We start from the raw sequence: 21650 nt of genomic DNA on the forward strand, positions 1-21650 counted from the left end.
TCTTGTTATGAACCCAACTAAGATTGGGCCGGGCTTGATGGGCTTCTGACTTAATTGCTATATTTACTTTAATTGATTTGTTTAAGTTGTTTAGTGACCCATGAGCTTAGTTATTATTATTTAGAATTGGCCTATGGCCTTTGTTGGCTGTTAGGAAGTAGGTCATCATCTTTCATCCAGTATATGTAGAGGAAATGAGGGTCCTTGTTTGGGATCTTGAACCTAGAAAATACTATGAACATCCGTCATTTTGATTTGAGAGGAATTGGAAACCTCGAATATCCCAAAGCGTAGTTATTATCATTATCTTCCTATTCTTCTTTTATTGTCAATATTACTGTTCTTACACCGAGGTTCATTACATGTCTCATCAATTTTAAGCCCAATCTCTGCCACTTCCCGCAGCTTTCTCTTTGAAGTTGCTGCCTCTGCTTGTTTATTTCTTTTTGCATAACTTTCTCATTGAATTTTGGGGATTCTTGGCTCAGTTTTTGTGTTCGGGCATTTCAATCTTTGTGTCTTCTTTTAATATTAATATATATTACTTTTAAAAATAACATAAAAGAAAAGCTTTATATGCTTTCTCAGGCTAATCTGTATGGATCCTGTTGATGTCATATTTCGCAACCCAAGTAATTCTACGGGAGCTTAATTTGTCCACTTGTAATTAGAGAGACATGAGGGTTTTAGAGTGGTGGCGACACTTCTGATGCTAAAGTCAGTATGAGTTCATTGGGAGAATTATGAACAGAAGTGTCAAAATGTCTGAACCCCTCATCTGGCTGAGGGAGGGGGTATATATACCTGGTCAGGGTTATCCCTGGGAATGAGATGGTGGGTGTGTTGTTCTATACTGGAGTCGGGTGTCCCTGCCATCTCCCTGTTGCGTCCCAGACTTGCTAGACTTGATCGTGGCTGCTACTAACTCTCTGGGAGGCACGTTGTGGCGTGCCCAGTCCTACGATTCATTAAATGCGGTATGACTCCTTGTTGTGGTGTACTTGTTTCCATCCCATTATATGCGGCATGGCCCCGGTCAAGTGCATCCATCCCTTTGGCCTGTCCAAACATCGGGATTCAGGGACAGAGACTGTCTTGAACATCGGTCAGCAGTGGTGTCAGACAACCCTATCTTCCATTCTCTAGCCAGCATGCATCGCCCAACTGCTTCCCCTCCCAAGCCCCCCTGGGCTGACCTTGCCCGGCCAGCCCTTGTCCTCAGGTCCTGAAATTGTTCGGGCCTTGTGGACTAGGCCCACTCCCCTAGCCCGACCCTGGGATTACTCACCTCAGAGATCCCATGCCTATTCTATCCGATTCTACATATTGAGACTTCTACCCTGAATAAATCTTATTAAAGAGTAATTTTCTAAATCATTACCTTGTAAGCAACAAAGCTGAGGGCAAGGTTCGAGGATTTTCATTATCTTGGGGAGGAACTCAGTGGTCGATTGGTTTTCTTCTGGTGTAAATAATTAAATGTTGCCAAAAAGTTGAATTCTTTTTCTCATGAGTTATGATTTTCTTGGTAGATTCCGCTGTCGGGTTCTGGTATATGTACTCATGCAGGACACCCCATTGATATGTATTTTTTTTTTCCAGGAATGAGATTGTGACGCTAATTGCTGAAAATCGTAAATTGTTTCAACTCTGCGAGTTTGGGTGGATCTATGTATTTCATTTTGACCCGTAATGGAGATACAGACCTGTGGAAAACGAATTGATTTATCACTAGAAAAGGTCCTCTGTATGAACATTCTTTCTTCTGATTACTTCAAAGAGCTTTACCGATTAAAAACATACCATGAGGTGATCGACGAAATTTACAATCAAGTTGATCATGTGGAGCCATGGATGACTGGAAACTGTGGTGGTCCTTCAACGGCATTCTGTCTTCTTTACAAGTTTTTCACTATGAAACTCACTGCCAAACAAATGCATGCGATCTTGAAGCACCCGGATTCTCCTCACATTAGAGCAGTAAGTAAAGCCTTTTCCTATTTATGATTCACTCTGTTTCCACTTAGATTTGTCAAAGAATTAACGGTAATGGGAAGTGGTTTTTATGCCTATATTAATATGTGATATGTGCATGTCAGGACTGTGATTCTTTACGGGGAAGGCTATCTAGCTGATGAATATTTTCTAGCGTCTTCTTGTATAATGTATAATTCTGATGTTGTAACCACGGTTTTCTTCTGTCATAAGTGAGGATTATCAATAAAATTGGGCTACCGTCCCCTTTCTGAAAAAAAGAAGAAGTAATCTATATTTGTGGCACTAGATGGCTTATCTAGTATTTTTTTGTGTGATTATGTCACTAATGAAATCTACTTATAAAAAAATATTTCTAATGAAATTTTACTGTCCCTCTTTGTGACAGATTTTTTTTAAAATAGTACACATAATTTGTTTTGATCGGTTATTGAATGCTCGATTGAGATAGAATGTTAATTTTGTAATTTTTTTTTTTTTTATAATTTTCCTCTACCTCCAAGAAGTCCACATTATACAGAGGAGTAGCATTCCACACCTCTCCATTGGTAATTCGGTATGTCCTTTCAACAGAACCTTCCAACAGAGCCGTGAAGCGATAGATGTTCACCTGCTTCTGCACTTGTGATCATAACCTTTTAGATGCCTCGGTTTTTTGCACTTAATATTGGATTGAGCTTTTACATTACGCCTGGCATCATAGCCTATGGTATGATTTGATATTTACTATTTTCCTGTACACAGTATGTTAACATGGGGCCTAGCTGGTTCATTTCAGCTTTGATCTTGTCATACTCTTGTATTTCTGGGACTGATGTTATATTTTGGTTGCAGATCGGATTTCTCTACTTGAGATATGCTGCATTAGACTTTTATCTTGAGTCTCTTGTTACCAGTGTTTTCAAGAATTTCATAACTTTTAATGCTTTAAAATGTCAGAGTAAGTTAAGTTTCAGTGACCTTTGACATGAAAAACAGAGATATGATGGGAATTCTTTGAAACTGCAGATTGGAGACATAAAATGGAACTCTTGAGAACGATATTTATAAAGAAGATTGGTCTAACTTATTAATGAAATAAATTGAAATAGATATTCGTGTAAAGAACTATCAAGAAGTGCAGATAGAAATAGAGGTAATTTAACCCCTAAACTTCAAGGAATTATTAGCTCATGTGCTGAACTAGTTTTAGTTCAACTAAAAATGATCTTTAGTCTGCTAGTGTTTTTTTTTTTTTTTTCATCTTTCTGACTATAAATTTTTGTTTTTTTTTAACTTTCACCCTATCTAATTATGTTTTCAGTCTTCTTAGTCTAATAAAATCTACTTTTACCTATAAAACAAAAAAAATTATGTTGTCAGTCTTGTGAATAACTACTAAAAACAACTCAATGAAATTCAATGGAATTAGTCATTTGTCTTAATGTTTTGTTGGTTTGTTTCTAAAACATGATATCGGTAATCAGGAATTCTCTCCTGGATCCAATGGACAATTGGCCACAATGGGTGTATATTTGCGTGATTTGCTTCTTGGACAGGTTAGATGTGCTTACTATTTTAGTCATTGTGCCTGCTACAAGAGCCGTAGTCATTTTTAGGAGTAGTTTGGATTTAGAGATGTGTTAAGATGGTTTGTGAATAATAGAATAAAAGTGAAATTATTTATTATATTTTATGTGAAAAATTGAGAAAGTTATTTTGAAATTTAAAAAAGTTGAATTGTTTATTATATTTTGTGTAGAAATTTGAAAAAGTTATAATGATGAGATAAAATGAATTGAGGTGAATTGAAATGGGTTACAAATACAAAAGAGGCCTAGTCTTTTATTCTGTAACAAGATTTTTAGGGCATTGACCAATAATCATTCACATTCAGTTATATTCACATTGCTATTGTTTTGACTACCATATTTTTTTTTTAAATTTTCCAGATTTGTTCTGCTGGTCAAAGATCCAGCTGCATAGATGATTTAGCATGCTGCATTTTTCAACTAGGGAGGTTTGGATAGTGAGTTAAAATGACATGAATTGAGATAAAAGTTAAATAAATATTATTAAAATATTATTTTTTAATATTATTATTATTTTAAAATTTGAAAAAATTAAATTATTTATTATATTTTGTGTGAAAATTTAAAAAAATTGTAATGATTATATAAGATGAACTAAGATGAGTTGTGAGATTTTTGTATCGGTTTTCATGATTTCATATTTTGCATGGCAAAGTGAATTAACTTCCGTGTTCTTGCAGTACTACTTTGATACCTTTTTCCCCGCATCCCTGTTCCTGTAATGCGTCAGGTGACACGCTAATCTTGAGAAGTTGATGCTTCCAACCAAGCATTCTGGTGTGACAGGGGAATCCAATCGACATGGTTCTGATGACACTGCTCGTAGGCCACCCTATGTGAAAGCTGCACTTTCTGTCTCTTTGGGTCAGCGTGATCCTCATTCTACCATGGAATCATCACCTGTTCGTTGTACCCTACCACCAGCCTCTCATGACAGAGCTAGCAGTGATGATCCACGAAGATCCCCCGGACCCGTCGCAGCCAGAGCTTGCAAGCTAATAGGCATTATCGGAGTAGGAGTAGAAGTAGGAGCAGGAGCAGAAGTTGGAGCTTGCAAGCTAGTCTTGCGCATGGTGATCATCAATCGAGTCCACACAGAGATGGAAGCAAGGAAAATACATCTGCATCTAGCAATCTAGCAAAACTTAAGGATCTCTATGGTGATTTGGCGATCAAAAGGAGATGCTGGTATGGAAAGGGTTCCTAGAAGGGATAATAGTGGTGAAGAAGTAATTAGACTTGGTGGTTCAACTTGGAAATAACGAGAAGTGGTTCGAATGCAGTTACTCTGTCTCAGATGTGTCCTTGAAGCCTTTTAACTCCTTGTGTTTGGACAACAGGGTCATGACTTGGTCCCTTCTCCGTCACTTTTTACCCAAGGAGATGTAGGTTGATGGATACTGACCACACTAGCTCATGTAACTTGGCATTGCCTCTATCTTCTCCTGTAATATCAGAAATATTTTAACCATCTACTAAAGGAAAAAGCAGACACCCATTGAAGTTGAGTGAGACCAAGTACCACGCTACACGCACTTGATGGAGCAGAAGTCGCGTTTATAATAATGATTTAGGGTCTGTTTGGGAAATAATTGTTCTTAAATATTTTTAAATTATTTTATTACTATTTACAAACTATTTAAATTATTTACCATCATTACATTATTATTCTCACTAATATTTACAGATAATATGAAATACTCTTAATATCCAGATGAATCCTAAAAGAAAAAAGTCGCGTTTATAATAATACATTTCCAATTAATTACACATGAACATTAGGGACGTCCATGGAGAGTGGGCTTAACCACTGTTTTTCACTCATCAGTTAACGGGCCTCACTTTCTTATTTTCGTCGTAGATCCGCCCTCCGGCCCTCTTCCTCTTCGTTCTAAAAACAAAGGAATTCCAGATCAAACCTACCCCACCCCCAAAAAATGAGAACCGGAATTTTCAAGTTTCCCGCGAAGGCGAAGACCCGTCTTTACCTCGTAGCATGCGCTGGAGCAGCCACGGCCACCGGCGTTTCCTTCCATGCCTTCAACCCAAATTCCCCCTCACTTTCCTACGATTCCTTCCTCCGTTCCTCCATTTTTCCCGAGAAAATTCTGACGGTATCTCATGGCGTCATTCGCTCTTCTCGTGCAATCTACACCGTCCGTCCCATCCTTCTCTCTCGGTTTTATTCTGCAATTCCTTTTCTTCCCCGTACTCTATTGACCGCCTTATTATGTCGTGCTTCTCTTTTTCTTACCTGTGTTGCAGATTGCTTGCACTGTTGTCGATTACAAATATTCTTTATATGGGCTTCCAATAGACTCTTACGAGTACCTTCAAAAATTAAGCGAGGTGTTACTTCTCTCTCTCTCTCTCTCTCTCTCTCTCTCTCTCTCTCTCTCTCTCTCTCTGTGATCTTTCTCTTCCCGCATGTTCTCAAATTGGATTATTGAGTAGGTAATTTTTGTTTTTCTAACGTGTGATTATTACCTATAAAGAAATTAAGTCGCGACTATTTAATTATATGCGGAAAGTTGCTTGGTCGCTTGTCACCCTTGGAGCTTACGCGTAAAGATATTTCAGTTAGTACACTAGAGATTCACTTTTTCGAGGAAATAAACAAAGGCTCAAGTCGCGGGAAATAAACGCCCAGTGATTCAATTGAAGCATCTTTCCCCAAGTCGACTGGATGAAGGAATCGAACTGTTTTTCCTTGTCTTTCATGGAACTTTTGGGTTTTTTTTTTGTTCCCTTTTCTTTTTGGGGTTTCTCTTTCATACTTCCTGTATCTTAGGGATCGTGTGCCTTTTCTTTTATTTTCTTTCTTAAGAAAGGCCAAACAGTATGAAATGAGAAGTTCCATATGCTTGAAATTTTTTTTGATATAATAAGAGATTTTATTCCAAGTAAAAAGGCATAGCCCAAGAACACAGGATGTATACAAGTACCCCTAAATACAAACTAAAGCAAAAACAGTACTAAAATAAAACATGACAAATGTTCCCATCCTTACAAGATTCTTCACCCAAAAACTTAGAAGTTCGAAAGAAAAAATCGCTAAACTCCCCCATAGAATGTTTGCAATCTTCAAAACACCTCCCATTTCTTTCAAGCCATAAGCACCAAAACAAACATAAGGGAATAATCCTCCACACTGCTGCACTGCCTCTACATCCCACTGAACGTTGCCAGCAAGCCAAAAAATCCACCGCATGCATAGGCATCACCCAAGCAATGCCTACCCTTGCTAAAATCTCATTGCACAAAATTGTCGCCACCTCACAGTGAAGAAAAAGATGGTTAACAGATTCACTATCCTTCTTATACATAAAACACCAATCAACCGCCAAAAAACCTCTCTTCCTCAAATTATCCGTGGTTAATATTTTCCCAAGAGACATCAAGCAACAGAAAAAAGCAACCTTACTAGGCACCTTTGCCCTCCAAATACATTTCCAGGGAAAGTCTTTAACTCCCTGACTAATTAATGCCTTATAAAAAGATTTTACAGTAAATCTGTAGTTATTTGTTTGCAACCACAGCAGGCTGTCCTCTCTATTCTGATCAATTTTCATATCATATAATCTTCCCAAAAAATCAGAAATCTCACCCACTTCCCAATCCTGCACATCTCTATTGAAATCCACATTCCACTGAAGCATGTTATTAGAAATCTTATAAGACTCAGCCACTGCAGCCTCTTTATCTCTAACAATCCTAAATAAATTAGGATAAATGTACTTAAGAGCTGAATCCCCACACCAAATATCATGCCAAAAGTAAATATTTGCTCCATCCCCCACTTTAAAATTTAAGTTTTTAACAAAGTCCCCCCATATGCTTGAAATTGCTATGGCAATAATGAATTGCTTTGGCCATGACAACTGCCCATTTTCCTACGTCATAATTAAAATAAAAATGAATTTATGAATTCTATTTTTGATAAAAGGTAAAAGACAGACTATTGTAATACATGCAACCGGGATTCTTTGGTTTCCGATCCTATTAAGTAACTTAATTTAAAAAATGTTGCTTGGTTTATAGAATTTGGTCAAAAGCATCTCATTATACTGTAAAAAAAGGTAATTCTCAAGATATCAACATTTATCGTTCTCATACATATTATTGGCCTACTTGAACCGAGTACATTCTCGAGAAGTTAGAATATCACTATGAAGAAAAAGTTTCGCAATTTTACTGTGAAAAACAAGTATCCTAAATTGTATGAAGCAAAGAGACTATATCAGTGGGTTTCAATTCTAATGAGAATTTGATCTTAGTTCTTACAATTGGATTTAGGTACATTCACGCTCGGCCAAGAGAATTCAGAATCTATGTGAAGCAAATAAAGGATTCTATGTCAAAGCTGGTCAGTTTGTTGTTTCTCTGCGGCAGGTTCCAAAAGAGTACTCATCAACTCTTTCTTCATTACAGGATCAGGTCTGAACTATAAGATATATATATATATATATTCGTTTTTTTCCTTAAGAATTGGATATTTGAGTAGGCAGGGATGCATCCAAATAGTTCTTATGCTAATTTTGTGGTCACTAATGTCTTAGACAGCGCCTTGTGATTTCAAAGCTATAAAAAAAGTACTAATCAGCAATCTGGGACAGGATTTGTCTGAGATGTAAGTTGTTCGTCATTTATTGAAGTGTTAGTTTTCCAAATCAATTTATATGTTATGATGACCAAGTTGTACCTCTGTTGTGTTTTATAATATTACCAATTTCATTGTTGTCTAGTCTGGGTATAATCCTTTACTTTATACAGATAGTTGGGTTTTGTGTCCTAGAAAACTTTATGAATGAAAAATATAATTTATCAATGCATGTTATATATGGATAGACTTTTAATTTTTAGCTGGTGGGCTTCCCTTGGACAATGTCTTCATCAATTATGCTCAGGCAGTATGCATTTTTGGCATACGAGTCAATGAATAACTTTCAATTTCAGGCAGTATACCCTTGACAATTCTACCTTCACCATACTGATTTGAGATTTGAGTTTTACTCTTTCTTCCCCCCTTGTTTGATATTATTAGGGTGGGGTTGTTGCAGACTTTGGGGCAACAGTTTGGTTACTGAAAGTTATAGTGGTGTTACTTTTTTTGAAGGCATCTTTCAACCCACAAATTGTAGCTGTATGGAAGATAGTCCAATCGGTCTTGTGTGGTGCATTTTGGAGGGCATGAAATGATAAAAGTTTTGAGAATTGCATGTGGATGATGGAGGAGCTAGTCTATTCCTTTGGGCAGCTTCTATAGATCTTAATGGGTTGAGTTTCATGATTTTCTTATCTCTTTCTCTATCCTAACTAGGTGCAAGTCCTGTATACTTGGGCTACACCCTTTACGTATATTGTATAATAATAAAATCTTTGATTCATAAAAAAATTGAAAGCATGTTTCTTAGTTTTGTCTTCTCTTTCTTTCTTTTTCTTTTTTCTTTTTAAATGAATTTAAAAAGATCTTCATGTATTGGGATCTTCCATGGTGTATTGGGGGTGATTTCAATGTTGTGAGATTTCCAAGTGAAAGTTTCAGAAGAAGAAAAGTGAGGCCTGCAAGTGTGGAGTTCTCAGAGTGTATCTTTGACTTGAATTTGATAGACCTTCATCTCGCAGGGGGTCCAGCCACTTGGTCAAATAACCAAACTTGGTCTTGCTTGGATTGCTTTTTAATTTCACCTAAGTGGGAAAGCCATTTTCCTAAGGTATGGCAAAACCGTTTGGTACACTTAAATTCGGATCACTGGCCTATTTTGCTAGATTGCGGAGGCATTCATAGTAGTAGACGATACTTTAAGTTTGAGAATATGTGGTTGAAATCAGAAGGCTTTGTGGAGAGGGTTAAACAATGGTGGATTTCTTATCAGTTCAATGGTAGACCTAGTTTCATTTTTGCGAACAAGCTGAAGGCCTTAAAAAGAGACCTGAAGGAGTGGAATAAACAGTCGTTTGGAGACATAAGGGATAACAAAAATATCAAGTGGTTGGAGATTCAGGAGTTAGATAGACTTCAAGATGGAAGGCCACTTTCTGAGGAGGAGCAATCACAAAGAACTGTGTTGGTCGCAGATCTTGAGAGGATTATTTTACAAGAAGAAATGTCTTGGCGACAAAAGTCAAGAGCCTTATGGTTAAGGGAAGGGGATCAAAGTACGAAGTTTTTCCATCGCATTGCAAACTCGCAGAGAAGAAACAATAACATAGAGGTACTACACATTGAGGGGGTGGAGTGTAGGGAAGAGGAAGTTATTAAAGATCATGTTACTGATTTCTTTGAGAAGCTCCTTACTGAGCAGGTGGGGTGGAGGCCTACACTTGATGGGTTGGTTTTTGACACTATTGAGACGGGAGATGTAGCTAGGATGGAGAGGGCTTTTGAGGAGGACGAAGTGTATGATGTAGTAAGGAATATGGTAAAAGATAAGGCCCCTGGACCTGATGGTTTCTCTATGGGGTTTTTCCAAGATTGTTGGGAGGTGATAAAAGAGGATCTTTTGAAGGTGTTTCAGGAGTTGCACTCGGCTGAGAAATTTGAGAAAAGTCTTAACACCACTCTCCTTGCTTTAATACCTAAAAAGGTGGGGTCTTGTGAGATAATGGATTATCGGCCTATTAGTCTAGTGAATGGAGTTTACAATATTATTTCTAAAGTACTAGCTAATCGGTTGAGTGTGGTGTTGGGAAAGATTGTTACTAAGCCTCAAAATGCTTTCGTAAAGGGTAGACAGATTCTTGATGTGATTCTAATTGCTAATGAATGTCCGGACAGCAGATTGAAGGCTGGGAGTTCAGGGATTCTATGCAAGTTAGATATGGAAAAGGCTTATGTTCATGTTAATTGGGATTTTCTCTTGTACTTATTGGATATGTGTGGTTTTGGGGAGAGGTGGAGGTCATGGATCAGCTGGTGTATTTCTACGGTAAGATTCTCTGTATTGATCAATGGCAACCCTAAGGGTTTTTTTTACGAGTTCTCGTGGCTTGAGACAAGGGGATCCGTTATCTCTTCTACTCTTTGTTATTGTCATGGAGGAACTAAGCAGGATGATCTCGGCTTTGGTGGCTAATGGTTTTGCAAGTGGTTTTCAGGTTGGATCCTCGAGTAGGGGTATTACTACTATTTCTTATTTGTTGTTTGCAGATGATACGCTTATTATGTGTGAGGCCAATCCCGATCAGTTGCGTGTTGTGAAGGCGTTGCTTCTTTGTTTTGAAGTTGTGTCTTGTTTAAAAGTGAACTATAATAAATCCGAGTTGGTGTCGATTGGGGGAGTCCAGAATGTCTGAGAGTTGGCAAGGATATTGGGTTGTAAGATAGCGTCTCTTCCTATGATGTACCTAGTACTCCCGTTGGGTATAAATTCGAGGACTTGCTCGATATAGGATACGGTGATTGAAAAAATAGAGAGGCGACTGGTAGGTTGGAAGAGAATGTACTTGTCGAAAGGGGGCCGGATTACGTTGATCAAGAGTACACTTTCTAACCCACCCACCTATATCTTATCCTTATTTCCTATACCGGCAAGTGTGGCCGATAGACTTGAGAAGTTACAAAGAGATTTTCTGTGGGGTGGTTTAGGAAAGGAATTTAAATTTCATTTAGTCAAGTAGGAGAAGGTTTGCCATCCTATCTCCAGTGGCGGCTTGGGTATTAGAAACTTGAGGTTGTTTAATCAGGCGTTACTTGAAAATGGTTGTGGCGATATACTAAAGAACAGGAAGCCTTATGGAAAGTAGTGATTGAGAAGAAGTATGGTGGGGAGGGATGGTGTACTAGAGAAGTTAGAGGTACCTATGGAGTGGGGCTATGGAAACATATAAGAAGAGGGTGGGAGGCCTTCCATCATCATATTCGGTTTTGGTTGGATACAAGGTTTAAGATCAGATTTTGGAAGGATGCTTGGTATGGTAACAGTGCCCTTCAAGATTTGTTTCCTTTACTTTTCTTGATTGCAAGTGATAAAGATGCTACAGTGGCGGAGGTTATGGGAAGTGCAGGTGGGAGTACACACTGGAATATCAATTTCATCAAGGAGGCACAAGATTGGGAGGTGTAGAGTTTTGTAGATTTGTATAGTCTGTTGTATTCTTGTCGTCCGAATGTCCAGCAGGAAGATGGTTTGTGGTGGACTCCTGCAGGGAGATGGGTATTCACAGTTAGATCCTTTTATAAGGTTCTCACACAAGAACCCGAGATACAGTTTCCTTGGAGAAGGCTTTGGAAGAACAAGGCTCCACCCAAAGCTTCCTTTTTTGTGTGGACAGCATCCTTAGGCAAGATTCTCACTACGGATAATCTAATAAAGAGAAGGATAATCATTACAGACTGGTGCTGCATGTGTAAAAGTGGGGGTGAGTCAGTAAATCATCTACTTTTACATTGTGAGGTTGCTAGGTCTCTCTGGTATGAGGTGCTTAATAGAATGGACCTAGTGTGGGTGATGCCAGAATCTGTGGTGGAAATGTTGGCGTGCTGGACCCCCATTCAAGGTGTGCAACAGATCAAAGCAGTTTGGAAAATGATTCCGATCTGTATCATGTGGTGCTTGTGGAAGGAACGCAATGAGCGGACATTTGAAGACAAAGAGAGATCTATGGCAAAGCTTAAAGTTTTTTTCTTTAGGACTCTTTGTACTTGGGCAATTGCTATAAACTACAATGACATGAACTTTCATGATTTCTTAGTTTCTAATGCGCCTACATAGATAGGGCGTAATGACCTTTGTAACTGGCAGTTTGTTGCCCATTCTTGAATTAATAATACTTGTTTACTTATAAAAAAAAAAAAACTTCATGTCTAACTGCCCTGTGAGACCTTTGTGAGATTTTATGCTTTACCTTTTTATAGTAAGAAAATATAATTATGTAATAATTTCTTCATTCTTACTTATAAAAAAAAAAAATTCTTCATTCTTTTTTTTTAGGAAAATTCTAAACAGCAGCCGGTTTTATTTTCTACACTACTCACCAGTTTAATTTTGTCCATGTCACGGTTCAGCTGATCCGGAACACTAACAGAACTGCAAGACCAGTCATTTTTCTCCTGCACATCTCTCCTCCCTCCGATCCTCTCCCATCTTGGCTTCAACAAGCTTGCTACTGCCGCACCCTCTCTTTCCTACTCCACCGCCTACACAGCCTGACCCGGTCCCTACACTCTCTACGCTCCCTCAGATTGTTGCATCTCTTGCTCCATCCCCAGCCACCTTCAATAACAAATTTTTCCTGGCCTCACCGTCGACTATCTCCGGAAGCTTTGCTTTCAGTACCAGGATTGAGACGTTGAGCCCAGGCCGATGCATCGCCATCACCTCCGAAAGGTCCAAGAATGGTTTCTACACAATGTTTATTTCCCTCGGTTTTGTTTGGTTGCTGAGAGAAACAGTGTACTTACACAATTTCTTGTTTATCTGCTTAGAAATTGGGAAAAAAAATAAATGCTGGTATTAGTTTTTTTTTTATAATTTTTTCAGCAGTATCAGGTAAAGTTCAATGTTTGTGAAAAGCCCAACTGTTTCTAGACTTTTGTTTGATTGATGAGAAAAATTGAGAGTGTACTACACGGTTTCTTGTGAACCAGGGGGGACCAGACTGGGGTAGAAGATTTTCCCATGCGTTTTGCAATAAAAAAAAAAAGCCACGCTGACAAATCCGTACGGGTGTGCTGTGTAGCGGCTGCCGTATAGACTTGCTCTTTTTTTAAACTCCCTGTCTATTTCCTCCATGGTACTCACTTTCTTCTGCAATGCATTGCTTTTGCCTGTTTCCAAACCTACTCCCAACCCCCCCCCCCCCCCCCCCCCCCCCAAAAAAAAAAAAAAAAAAAAAAGGAAGAAGGAAAAAGAGTAAAAAGTAAATTTTTTGTACATGTATACTTCAGATTTTTGTCGCTTGATGAACAGCCAATAGCCGCTGCATCTATTGCTCAAGTGCATCGTGGGACATTGAAAGATCAGCAGGAAGTTGCAATTAAGGTTTGTCAGAAAAGTAATGTCAATTTAAGTAATTCTGATATGATTTTAATCTTCCTATTAAAAAAAATATTTTAATCTTACTATTAAAAAACTCATTGAATTAACAGGTAGCTTTTCAGTATATTCCATCATGATCATTCTAGATGTCTTTGTCTTGTAAGAGCATGTGGAAAACTTTTTCCTAGGAGGGATGGTTTGGACACAATCCCACCTTTTAGTATTTTTGCAAGAAGTGATTGCTCTTAAGACTGAAATCCTTGTGCTCACGCTTAGCAGCATGAGACTTCACTGCTGCACCAGACAATAGCTACTATTACAGTAACGACATGATTCTCTTTTGACAAGTGATAGTGCATTCAGAGAGAGAGAGAGAGAGAGAGAGAGAAGGGGGGGGGGGATGGGGAGGGGATAAGCGTAGAGCGGTATTATGAAGATATCGCCGTCAATGTGCGCGCATGTATATCTACATATTACTTATCTATCTATATATCCTGTCCACATGTAGATAGATAGATAAGTAATATGTAGATATACATGCGCGCACATGTGGACAGGCGGATATCTTCATATTACATAAGCAAAACCCCTGTCATTGATGTCTTTCATGCACTATCCCTCACCCTCCCCCTCCCATATATAGATAGATAGATATATACAAGAAACATGTATCGGGATCTTGCTTTTGGTCTCCACTTTAACTGCCATCCACATTCATTTTTATTATAACGTTCAGTAATCATACTATGGGGCTTTGTGAGTTGGACCTAAGATACTGCTTTGAATACTGGCTAATGTTGAAAGTAACTGCTGAGTGAGTAATGTATACTTCCTGTATACTGGGATAATTTCCCTTCTTCGTTAAAATTTATCTTACTTATAAAAAAAATGTTGAAAGTAACTGAGTCAAATCATAAACAGTATGCATTGTCATTCCATTTGTCTATGAATATCATTACGTCTGTAATGGTCAATGGTAAGTAGTACTTGTCAACTTGATGATGAAATGATTTTCTTCTTTGGATTACAGGTGCAATACCCTGGGTTAGAGAACCAGATGAAATTGGACACAAGTATTATGTCTTTCCTTTCAAAATGCATTGAATGGGTACACACTGAATTTCTTGACCCTATGATTTACATTTACTTCATAATTCAATGATTCCTTTTTATAGTACAAATATTCAAATTATCTACTATTCCAATCATTTTGCAGATTTGCATGAACTAGAACATAGTTCTTCTGATGTGATGTTTAAGCTTTTTTTTTTTATCTGATACGTTCATGGCATTGAAACTCTCAAATTATCTATACTGGTGTTCAAGTCAAATACTGTTGTTTGCAATTGGATCAAGTGTGGTCATGGTTCGTATATGCTTCACGATAAGCAACAAAGGACGGCAATGTACTTGGATCATTGACAAAAGATTTGGTTTGTGCCACTGAACCTCTCATCTAATTCAAGGAAGCCTCAATTTCAACTACATAGCTTCAGCTACTGCAGACGCTTTGTTCCTTTAGCGCTAGAGGGAGTCATATCTTATACTAATCTTGAATAAGATCACTCCTCCATTAGAGTCCATCATTGGGTTTTTGGTTAGGAGAATCCTGGATTTCCATAAAACCACACTTTCTGGAATCCTTACGTTATGAGAATCAAATATCTGAGAACGTAAGACTTCAGTGTCTGGTTTACACATGATGACAAAACCCACATGTCCACCAAGGAAAAATCTCATATACCCCCCATCTGTGTGGCAATCATGTTGACATTGCCAGAATTTTGAGTAAAAATTGCAAACCAATCAAGAGAATCGTGACAAAGTCCTAGAAAGCAATGGAATGACGAGGCCCCTTTTTTACTCGTGCCTGTTGTATATGAATTTGTGTGAACTTGAATTCCTAACAATATCTACTTATAAATAAAAATCTACTCCCTGGGGGTTTAGGTTCCATGGGTGAGTCCTAAGGGCTCTTCTGTGTGGTGAGTCCTAAGGGCTCTGCATGGGGGCTGAGAATCTGTCAAGGATCTCTTTTCTTTAATGTTCCTTTTCTTTCTTTTTTTCTTCTTGCTGTTGTTATCATTTTATTCTTCTAGGTCCCATGTTTTTCATTTGCTTTATCAGGTTTTTCTTTTCATTCTTTCCTTCCACAGTTTTTCCCTGAATACAGGTTTGAGTGGCTAGTATCAGAATTTGTGGAGACTATTTCTTTAGAACTTGGTGAGTCATAGAATGGCTTTGCTACTTGTACTTTGTATTGGTTCTTGTTGAGTAGAAAATTGAGTTTCAGTAGTACTTTCATCACTGCCACCAACTATTTTCTTCTTTTTGATTTTACATTTTACCTTTAAGAAACATGGATAGATTGTCGAGGAGGTATAAAAAATACAATAATTACCAAAATATTCATCTGCCATAAGTGAGGGTTTTTAATAAAGGGATGTTTTTCAGTCTTTTCAAATAATTAACTATTTAACTCCCAATTGACCAAGGTATTGGTTACATGTGCCTCATCAATGCTAAAGTTCTAATAGACTTTTGGGTTACCTCTGTTATCAGAAAAAAGATGTCAACTCTTTTGGAGGATTGCCGCCCTAACATAAAATCCCTGTAGTATCGTCACTAGCATTGTCTTTTAGTTTATTAATAGTGGATCCAAAACCCCAAGGGATTGGCCTAAGTGGTGAAGGCCTTGGTCTTGGGGTATCACTCCCTTTAAGGTCCAAGGTTCAACACCTCATAGGTGCAAACAATCATTTGGGGCCACACCTCCTGGTGAAAAGCCAACGATTTAACCAGTTCCGTGTAGGGAAACTTCTGAGGGTGTGGTGCACGGGACTGGGTTTACTCTACGGGGGTGGTCCCAAGGGCCTTGCCTTGTAGAGGTTCCCTGACATAAAAAAAAAAAAAAAAATAGTGGATCCAAGGTAGTGATGATATAGTTTCCTTGAGCACAAACTTCTATTATCCTCTCACATTTAATTTTTTTGGTCTTTTACTTATAAAAAAAAAACATTTAGTTTTTATGGTCTTATAAATGTGACACAGCCTTTTACGATTTTAGTGATGGAAACATATGTGCTTGTTTTCCTTCTTTTCAAATACTGTCATTTTATTTTTAGAAATTGTATTCTCAATATCTTCTCATTACTAGTAATGAGTTGCATAAAAACCCATCTATATAAACATCGACACTTCTGATCATTGTTGATAGTCATTATATAAGATTATTGCAAGAGTAATTGTTTTTCCCTCTTTTTATTGCTCTGCAGACTTCATTCAGGAAGCAAAAAATTCAGAGAGAACTGCCAAAAACTTCAAAAGCAATGACATGGTCTGGGTTCCTTATATATTTTGGGTATGATTATATTTTCCTCATTTTCTATTAAGCAGTTGTCTGCCTTGCTATAAATTCACGAGTTCGATGATGAACATATTGAAATGTTTTGTCAATCTGATTACCATATAAATGGGTTCAGGAGTTAACAACAAGACAGGTTCTGACAATGGAGTTTTGTAGGGGTTGCAAGGTAAGATACTTATGATATTTAGAAACTCTCTCTCTCTCTCTCTCTCACACACACACACCCTTTTTGTCCTACTTAGACTGATTTTAATATTATTTTTATTTCTCCCACATTTCTATTTGTATAAAATTATGATTCGTCTTTATGAGTTGACTATTTCTTAAAAAGGGTAATGAAAGGTATAACTTGTATTCGTCTTTATGTGCTATTAACTGGAAGTTCCTTAGATTTCAGGTTGATGACGTGGAATTTCTTAAAGAAATGGGAATCAATCCGATAAAGGTTGTTTTTCTGACACAGCTACAGGTTATATCTTTGTATTGTTTTTCTTCAGTTGTGATGGTATATGTTCTAGAGCCACAAATTACCTGCGTAGCCAAATGTCTGGTTGCCCCAGCTTGGCTTGGTGAGATTATAGGCATTCGAGCTTTGGCAGAGCTCAACCTGAGAAAAGAATATAAGTTTTAGCATGGTACTGATGTTTGAAAAATTAAGATCGGTTTGCCTCTGTTCTCTGTTCCTAGAAGTTTGTTTATGGGTTTGAAGGGCACCCCTGTTTCAGGCACCTCTTTATTTTATTTTTTTGCTTATAACTATTTATGTTTTAAAAATGTATTTGTTATCTTGAAGTCGGAAGACAAACCCACACATGGTCCTCTACCATTACCGATCTGCAATTCAGTGAAAGTGAGGACAGACCTCCAGACCTTACATTACCTTGTCAACGTGGGACTCCAAGCAGCTTTTCTAAAGCTTTTAACCATGAGATAACACTTTCTTGAAAGAAATATATTTATTGAGATTACGTGCATCCAATTAAGTTTTTCCTCTTACCAATACATAAAGCTTAGTTATAAGACCGTATCAACTTGACTCACAAGCCTAGCAGGTCGAGCTCACTATTCTCTGGAATTCACTCACTTTGTCAAGTGAGACTGGAAAGCGGACCCAGGCTTAGTCTGCTGCCAAAATACCATCAAGGAATGCTAAGCACAAGCTACTTGCTAGCAGATTCTATCATTTTGGCCATATGAAATACCTTTTTCATAGTGAATATGCAAAACCTTCATCCAGGCATGATGCTGAGAAAATTAATTTTGTTATGAAACTTTGGCTGATTGGTGAATGCTCATGTGCATGTGTTGTCCCTAACTATCATTGAATCTGAGAGGCCCTCCATAGCTCTTATTTGAGCGGTTATGCAGACATTTTGCCTACTAAACCATTGGATAAGTCAAATCATTAACCTTTTTTAGGTTGCAAGAGCACTGGTGGAAGTATACGCTGAAATGATATTTATTCATGGTTTTGTACATGGAGATCCCCACCCGGGTAATATATTAGTTTCTCCAGAAGGCCGGTATGGATTTTCTTTGGGTATGTTCTGATTGATAATAAAGTATACCTTGATTTCCATCTGGGGTGTAGAAATGTTGTATATGAGATCTCTAACCTTTTTCTTTGTCATAAATCAACTGTGCAGTTCTTTTAGATCATGGAATCTACAAACAACTCGACGAAGGATTTAGATTGGACTACTGTGAGCTTTGGAAGGCTTTAATTCTTCTTGACTCCAAAAAAATACAACAACTAGGCGAGTGTTTTGGTGTTGGAAAGTACGCTAGGTACTTCCCTCTCATTTTCACTGGAAGAACTATTGACAGGTGATTGCCATTTATCTTTTTAGTTTATTTCTAACAGAGTATGTTATTAGTCAATTAGAGCCTTGGAAAAAGATAGATAGTGCGTCTTATGACATGCATGCACCTCAAATAATTGATTTATGATTCTTTGCAATGTGTAAATCTCAGAAATTATTGAAACAAAAACAACTAACAATGGAGGAGGTTAGGCTGAAACCTTAGTGTTTAAATACTTATGATAGTATAATCATATGATGACTAGAATTTTAGCATAATTTATTATATCTTTGAACAATATTAAGCATGTCTACGATGGCAAACTTTTAATCTGATATACAAAGTTTGTGGTGACTAACAAGAGTGTGCCTCGTTCAAAAAAAAAAAAAAAATTTGCCTTTTAATTTATCTGCTTGTGTTTTATGATCATCATTTTCAATATAAAGAATGTGTAAACCCTCTTAACAAATTACAACTAAAAAAAACAATCATTACAAAAAAATTCATAATGAAACCTCCTAAATCTGTAATCCTAGAGTTTCCTTTAAGTTCTGTATCGTTAAATATACAATTTTCTCTCCTGCCAAATTCTCCATGTAACACCACAGAATTGCTTTCCATATCAAACAACTTTTAGTACAAAAATTCCATTGTAGTCCTGGGCATTATCCCAGTTGCACCCCAAATTGTTTTGAGACTAAGAATCATAATTGATGTGTTTTTTTTTTTTTGATAAGAGAGAACCATAATTGATGCTACAGCACAATAGAGGAGGAAACAGTACACACTTTCGCCATTTCTTTTTACATGCAACACCAATTCTCCATGATTGCCCCTTTTCTTAAGGTCATCAATTGTCGAGGCTCCAAAGGATTTGTGCTTTGCGTCCTCTTCTTTTTCATCTGATATACACACACATATATATACATATTTCTAACTTTTTTCTTCTCTATATGTAGATTGGTGGATATGAACTCATAGGCCTATCTACTTTCTTTACATAGAAATTCTTGAATTTCAAATTGGTCAAGTTAGTGACTTCTTGGAAGCTACCATAAGGATTTTCCTTAAATGCAGCAATTTCCATTTTTATATTCTTATTTTTCTTTCCTTTGCTTCCTTTCTTTCTACTATATGGAACTTTGATTGATAGAAAGAGGCACTTCAGAAATTCTCTAGTCAACCACATTCTTTGTTGTTGCTGAATATTTCATTCATCCTTCATTTTCTTGATAATATTTACAACAGCAATCTCATGTAACCCTTGTCATGTGATTGATAGTAAATCACCCCTCGGGAGGGGAATGTCTAGCGACGAGAAAAGGAATTTAAAGCAGGAGTTGAGGTCTCTGCAGATGGAGGACATATCTTCATTTATGGAATCTCTGCCTCCAGAGTTCTTAATTATATTGCGAACAGAGTAAGCAGAGCTAAATTTCCGCCACACAAGATGCTAACTAATTTCCAGAGAAGGGTGTAATGTAAGAGAAATAATGAAATAAAAAAAAGGAATAATGCTGAATGGAAGTTTCACATTCTTTGCTCGTTCTGTTTCTTTCAGTGGGCTATTGAGGTCTATCCTTCGCAAGTTGGGTGCTTCTCAACGGGTTAGGTTGCTAGCCTATGCCAAATGTGCATTATATGGTCTTTCTCTGAGGTCGAATCCTCAATCTGGTAAACAAGCAAAATGCCCAATCTTAATCTTGACCCATATGTCTATATATATTGCAAGTTTTGAAAGGAAATTGTCTTGTTGGTAAGGAGCTGCTTTGTAGCAAATATCGGAGGGAATATACTTTGAGAGAATGTAAAATTGTTTGGTACTGAATTCCCTCCAGGATATGTACACAACCCCCTGGGTAGGAGAGACTTGTGAAAGTTGGCTACGCCAGGGAATTTTTTAAAATCCCACGGGCCCTTTGAAGTTTGAACCTCATGCCTGGACCTAAAGTTTCCAATCACATTACTCTCTGTATGGCAGACAGATCAACTCTTATTTATTTTCATCTTTCTTTGTGCTCCAGATTTTCCTGTAAAAGCTGCATTATCCAGATTGAAGACGAACATTAGTTATCTTCATTTAAGGCTTGTTCTCGGTAAGTTTGCACTTATGTAGAATTTATTTGATGTCCTTCTAACCATAATAGCTGCATTGACTTCGGAATTTATCAATTTTAGAAGTACTGGATCTGCTTTCTTGGATGAAGAAAATCAGGCGTTTACTTTACACCTTAACTGAAAGGTTTGTTGGTGGAATAAGGAGTATCCTAACGCTGTCTTTGAGTAATTAAAATCCATCCATTTCCTCGTGGAAATTTATTGTGATGTTCTCTTAATTCTTAGTCCTTTCTATTTGTGTTCCCAGAATGTCTGTCATCTTTGCTGCTACTAGCTCCTCAATCTTAAAAGGAGCTTAGGGGTACTCTGAAGCACCTGCTGATCTTGTTTTACCTTTGGCTGACTGGCGTTTAAACCCTTTTTGAGTTTGGATGCATGCGAGAAAACACATTCTTTTCTGGTTAGGTGTCTATAAGAATTTGAGTGGCATTTTTATTGAAGTAATGCTAGAGAGAAACTACTATAGCAGTGTACACTTTGTACTCACTGCGTAACTGCTTCTAGTTGATTGTTTCCAACACTCACTTGGGGAGATGTGGTCTAGATGATATCACATCATGTGTGCAAAATGGATGATTTCAATAGTAATTTCTATCTATATTTATTCTTTTTATAGTCATCTTTCAATGGAGTGAACCCTTTGTTGGGTCATATTTGCTAGTTTTACACTCTAGACACTGATGTAGTTTTACATTTTGACGTCGGAAAAACCAAATATAGGATATTACGATCTCAACTATGTGATTCCAATTGCTCAAAATCTGTGAAATAGTGCAGTGGAGTGCTTTAAACTGAACGCGTGAAAGTGGTTTCTGC

General features: G+C 37.5%; 1 protein-coding gene and 1 pseudogene across 5 annotated transcripts; both read left to right on the forward strand.

The window, feature by feature from the left end:
• Positions 1 to 1717: 1717 nt before the first annotated feature.
• On the forward strand, positions 1718 to 4828 carry LOC108994186 (annotated as a pseudogene).
• A 627-nt stretch (positions 4829 to 5455) lies between these two features.
• LOC109010658 (aarF domain-containing protein kinase 1-like) lies at positions 5456 to 21249 on the forward strand. Of its 5 annotated transcripts, none has more exons than XM_035694749.1 (17): positions 5457 to 5722; positions 5832 to 5915; positions 7863 to 8003; positions 8126 to 8196; positions 13456 to 13549; positions 14577 to 14654; positions 15703 to 15769; positions 16822 to 16907; positions 17029 to 17079; positions 17311 to 17358; positions 18333 to 18453; positions 18560 to 18740; positions 19999 to 20136; positions 20278 to 20390; positions 20741 to 20812; positions 20898 to 20958; positions 21082 to 21249. In XM_035694749.1, the coding sequence occupies exons 1-17, from the start codon at positions 5504 to 5506 to the stop codon at positions 21131 to 21133; spliced, it is 1677 nt and encodes a 558-aa protein (XP_035550642.1). In that variant the 5' UTR covers positions 5457 to 5503; the 3' UTR covers positions 21134 to 21249. The 5 variants fall into 5 exon arrangements, 4 of the variants coding, with proteins under 4 accessions (XP_035550642.1, XP_035550643.1, XP_035550641.1 ...); XM_035694748.1 differs by having other exon boundaries at positions 5458 to 5722; positions 20895 to 20958; XM_035694750.1 differs by lacking the exon at positions 20898 to 20958.
• Positions 21250 to 21650: the final 401 nt, after the last annotated feature.

Source organism: Juglans regia, chromosome 10 (genome assembly GCF_001411555.2).
Source record: "Juglans regia cultivar Chandler chromosome 10, Walnut 2.0, whole genome shotgun sequence".
NCBI classification, from domain to species: domain Eukaryota; kingdom Viridiplantae; phylum Streptophyta; class Magnoliopsida; order Fagales; family Juglandaceae; genus Juglans; species Juglans regia.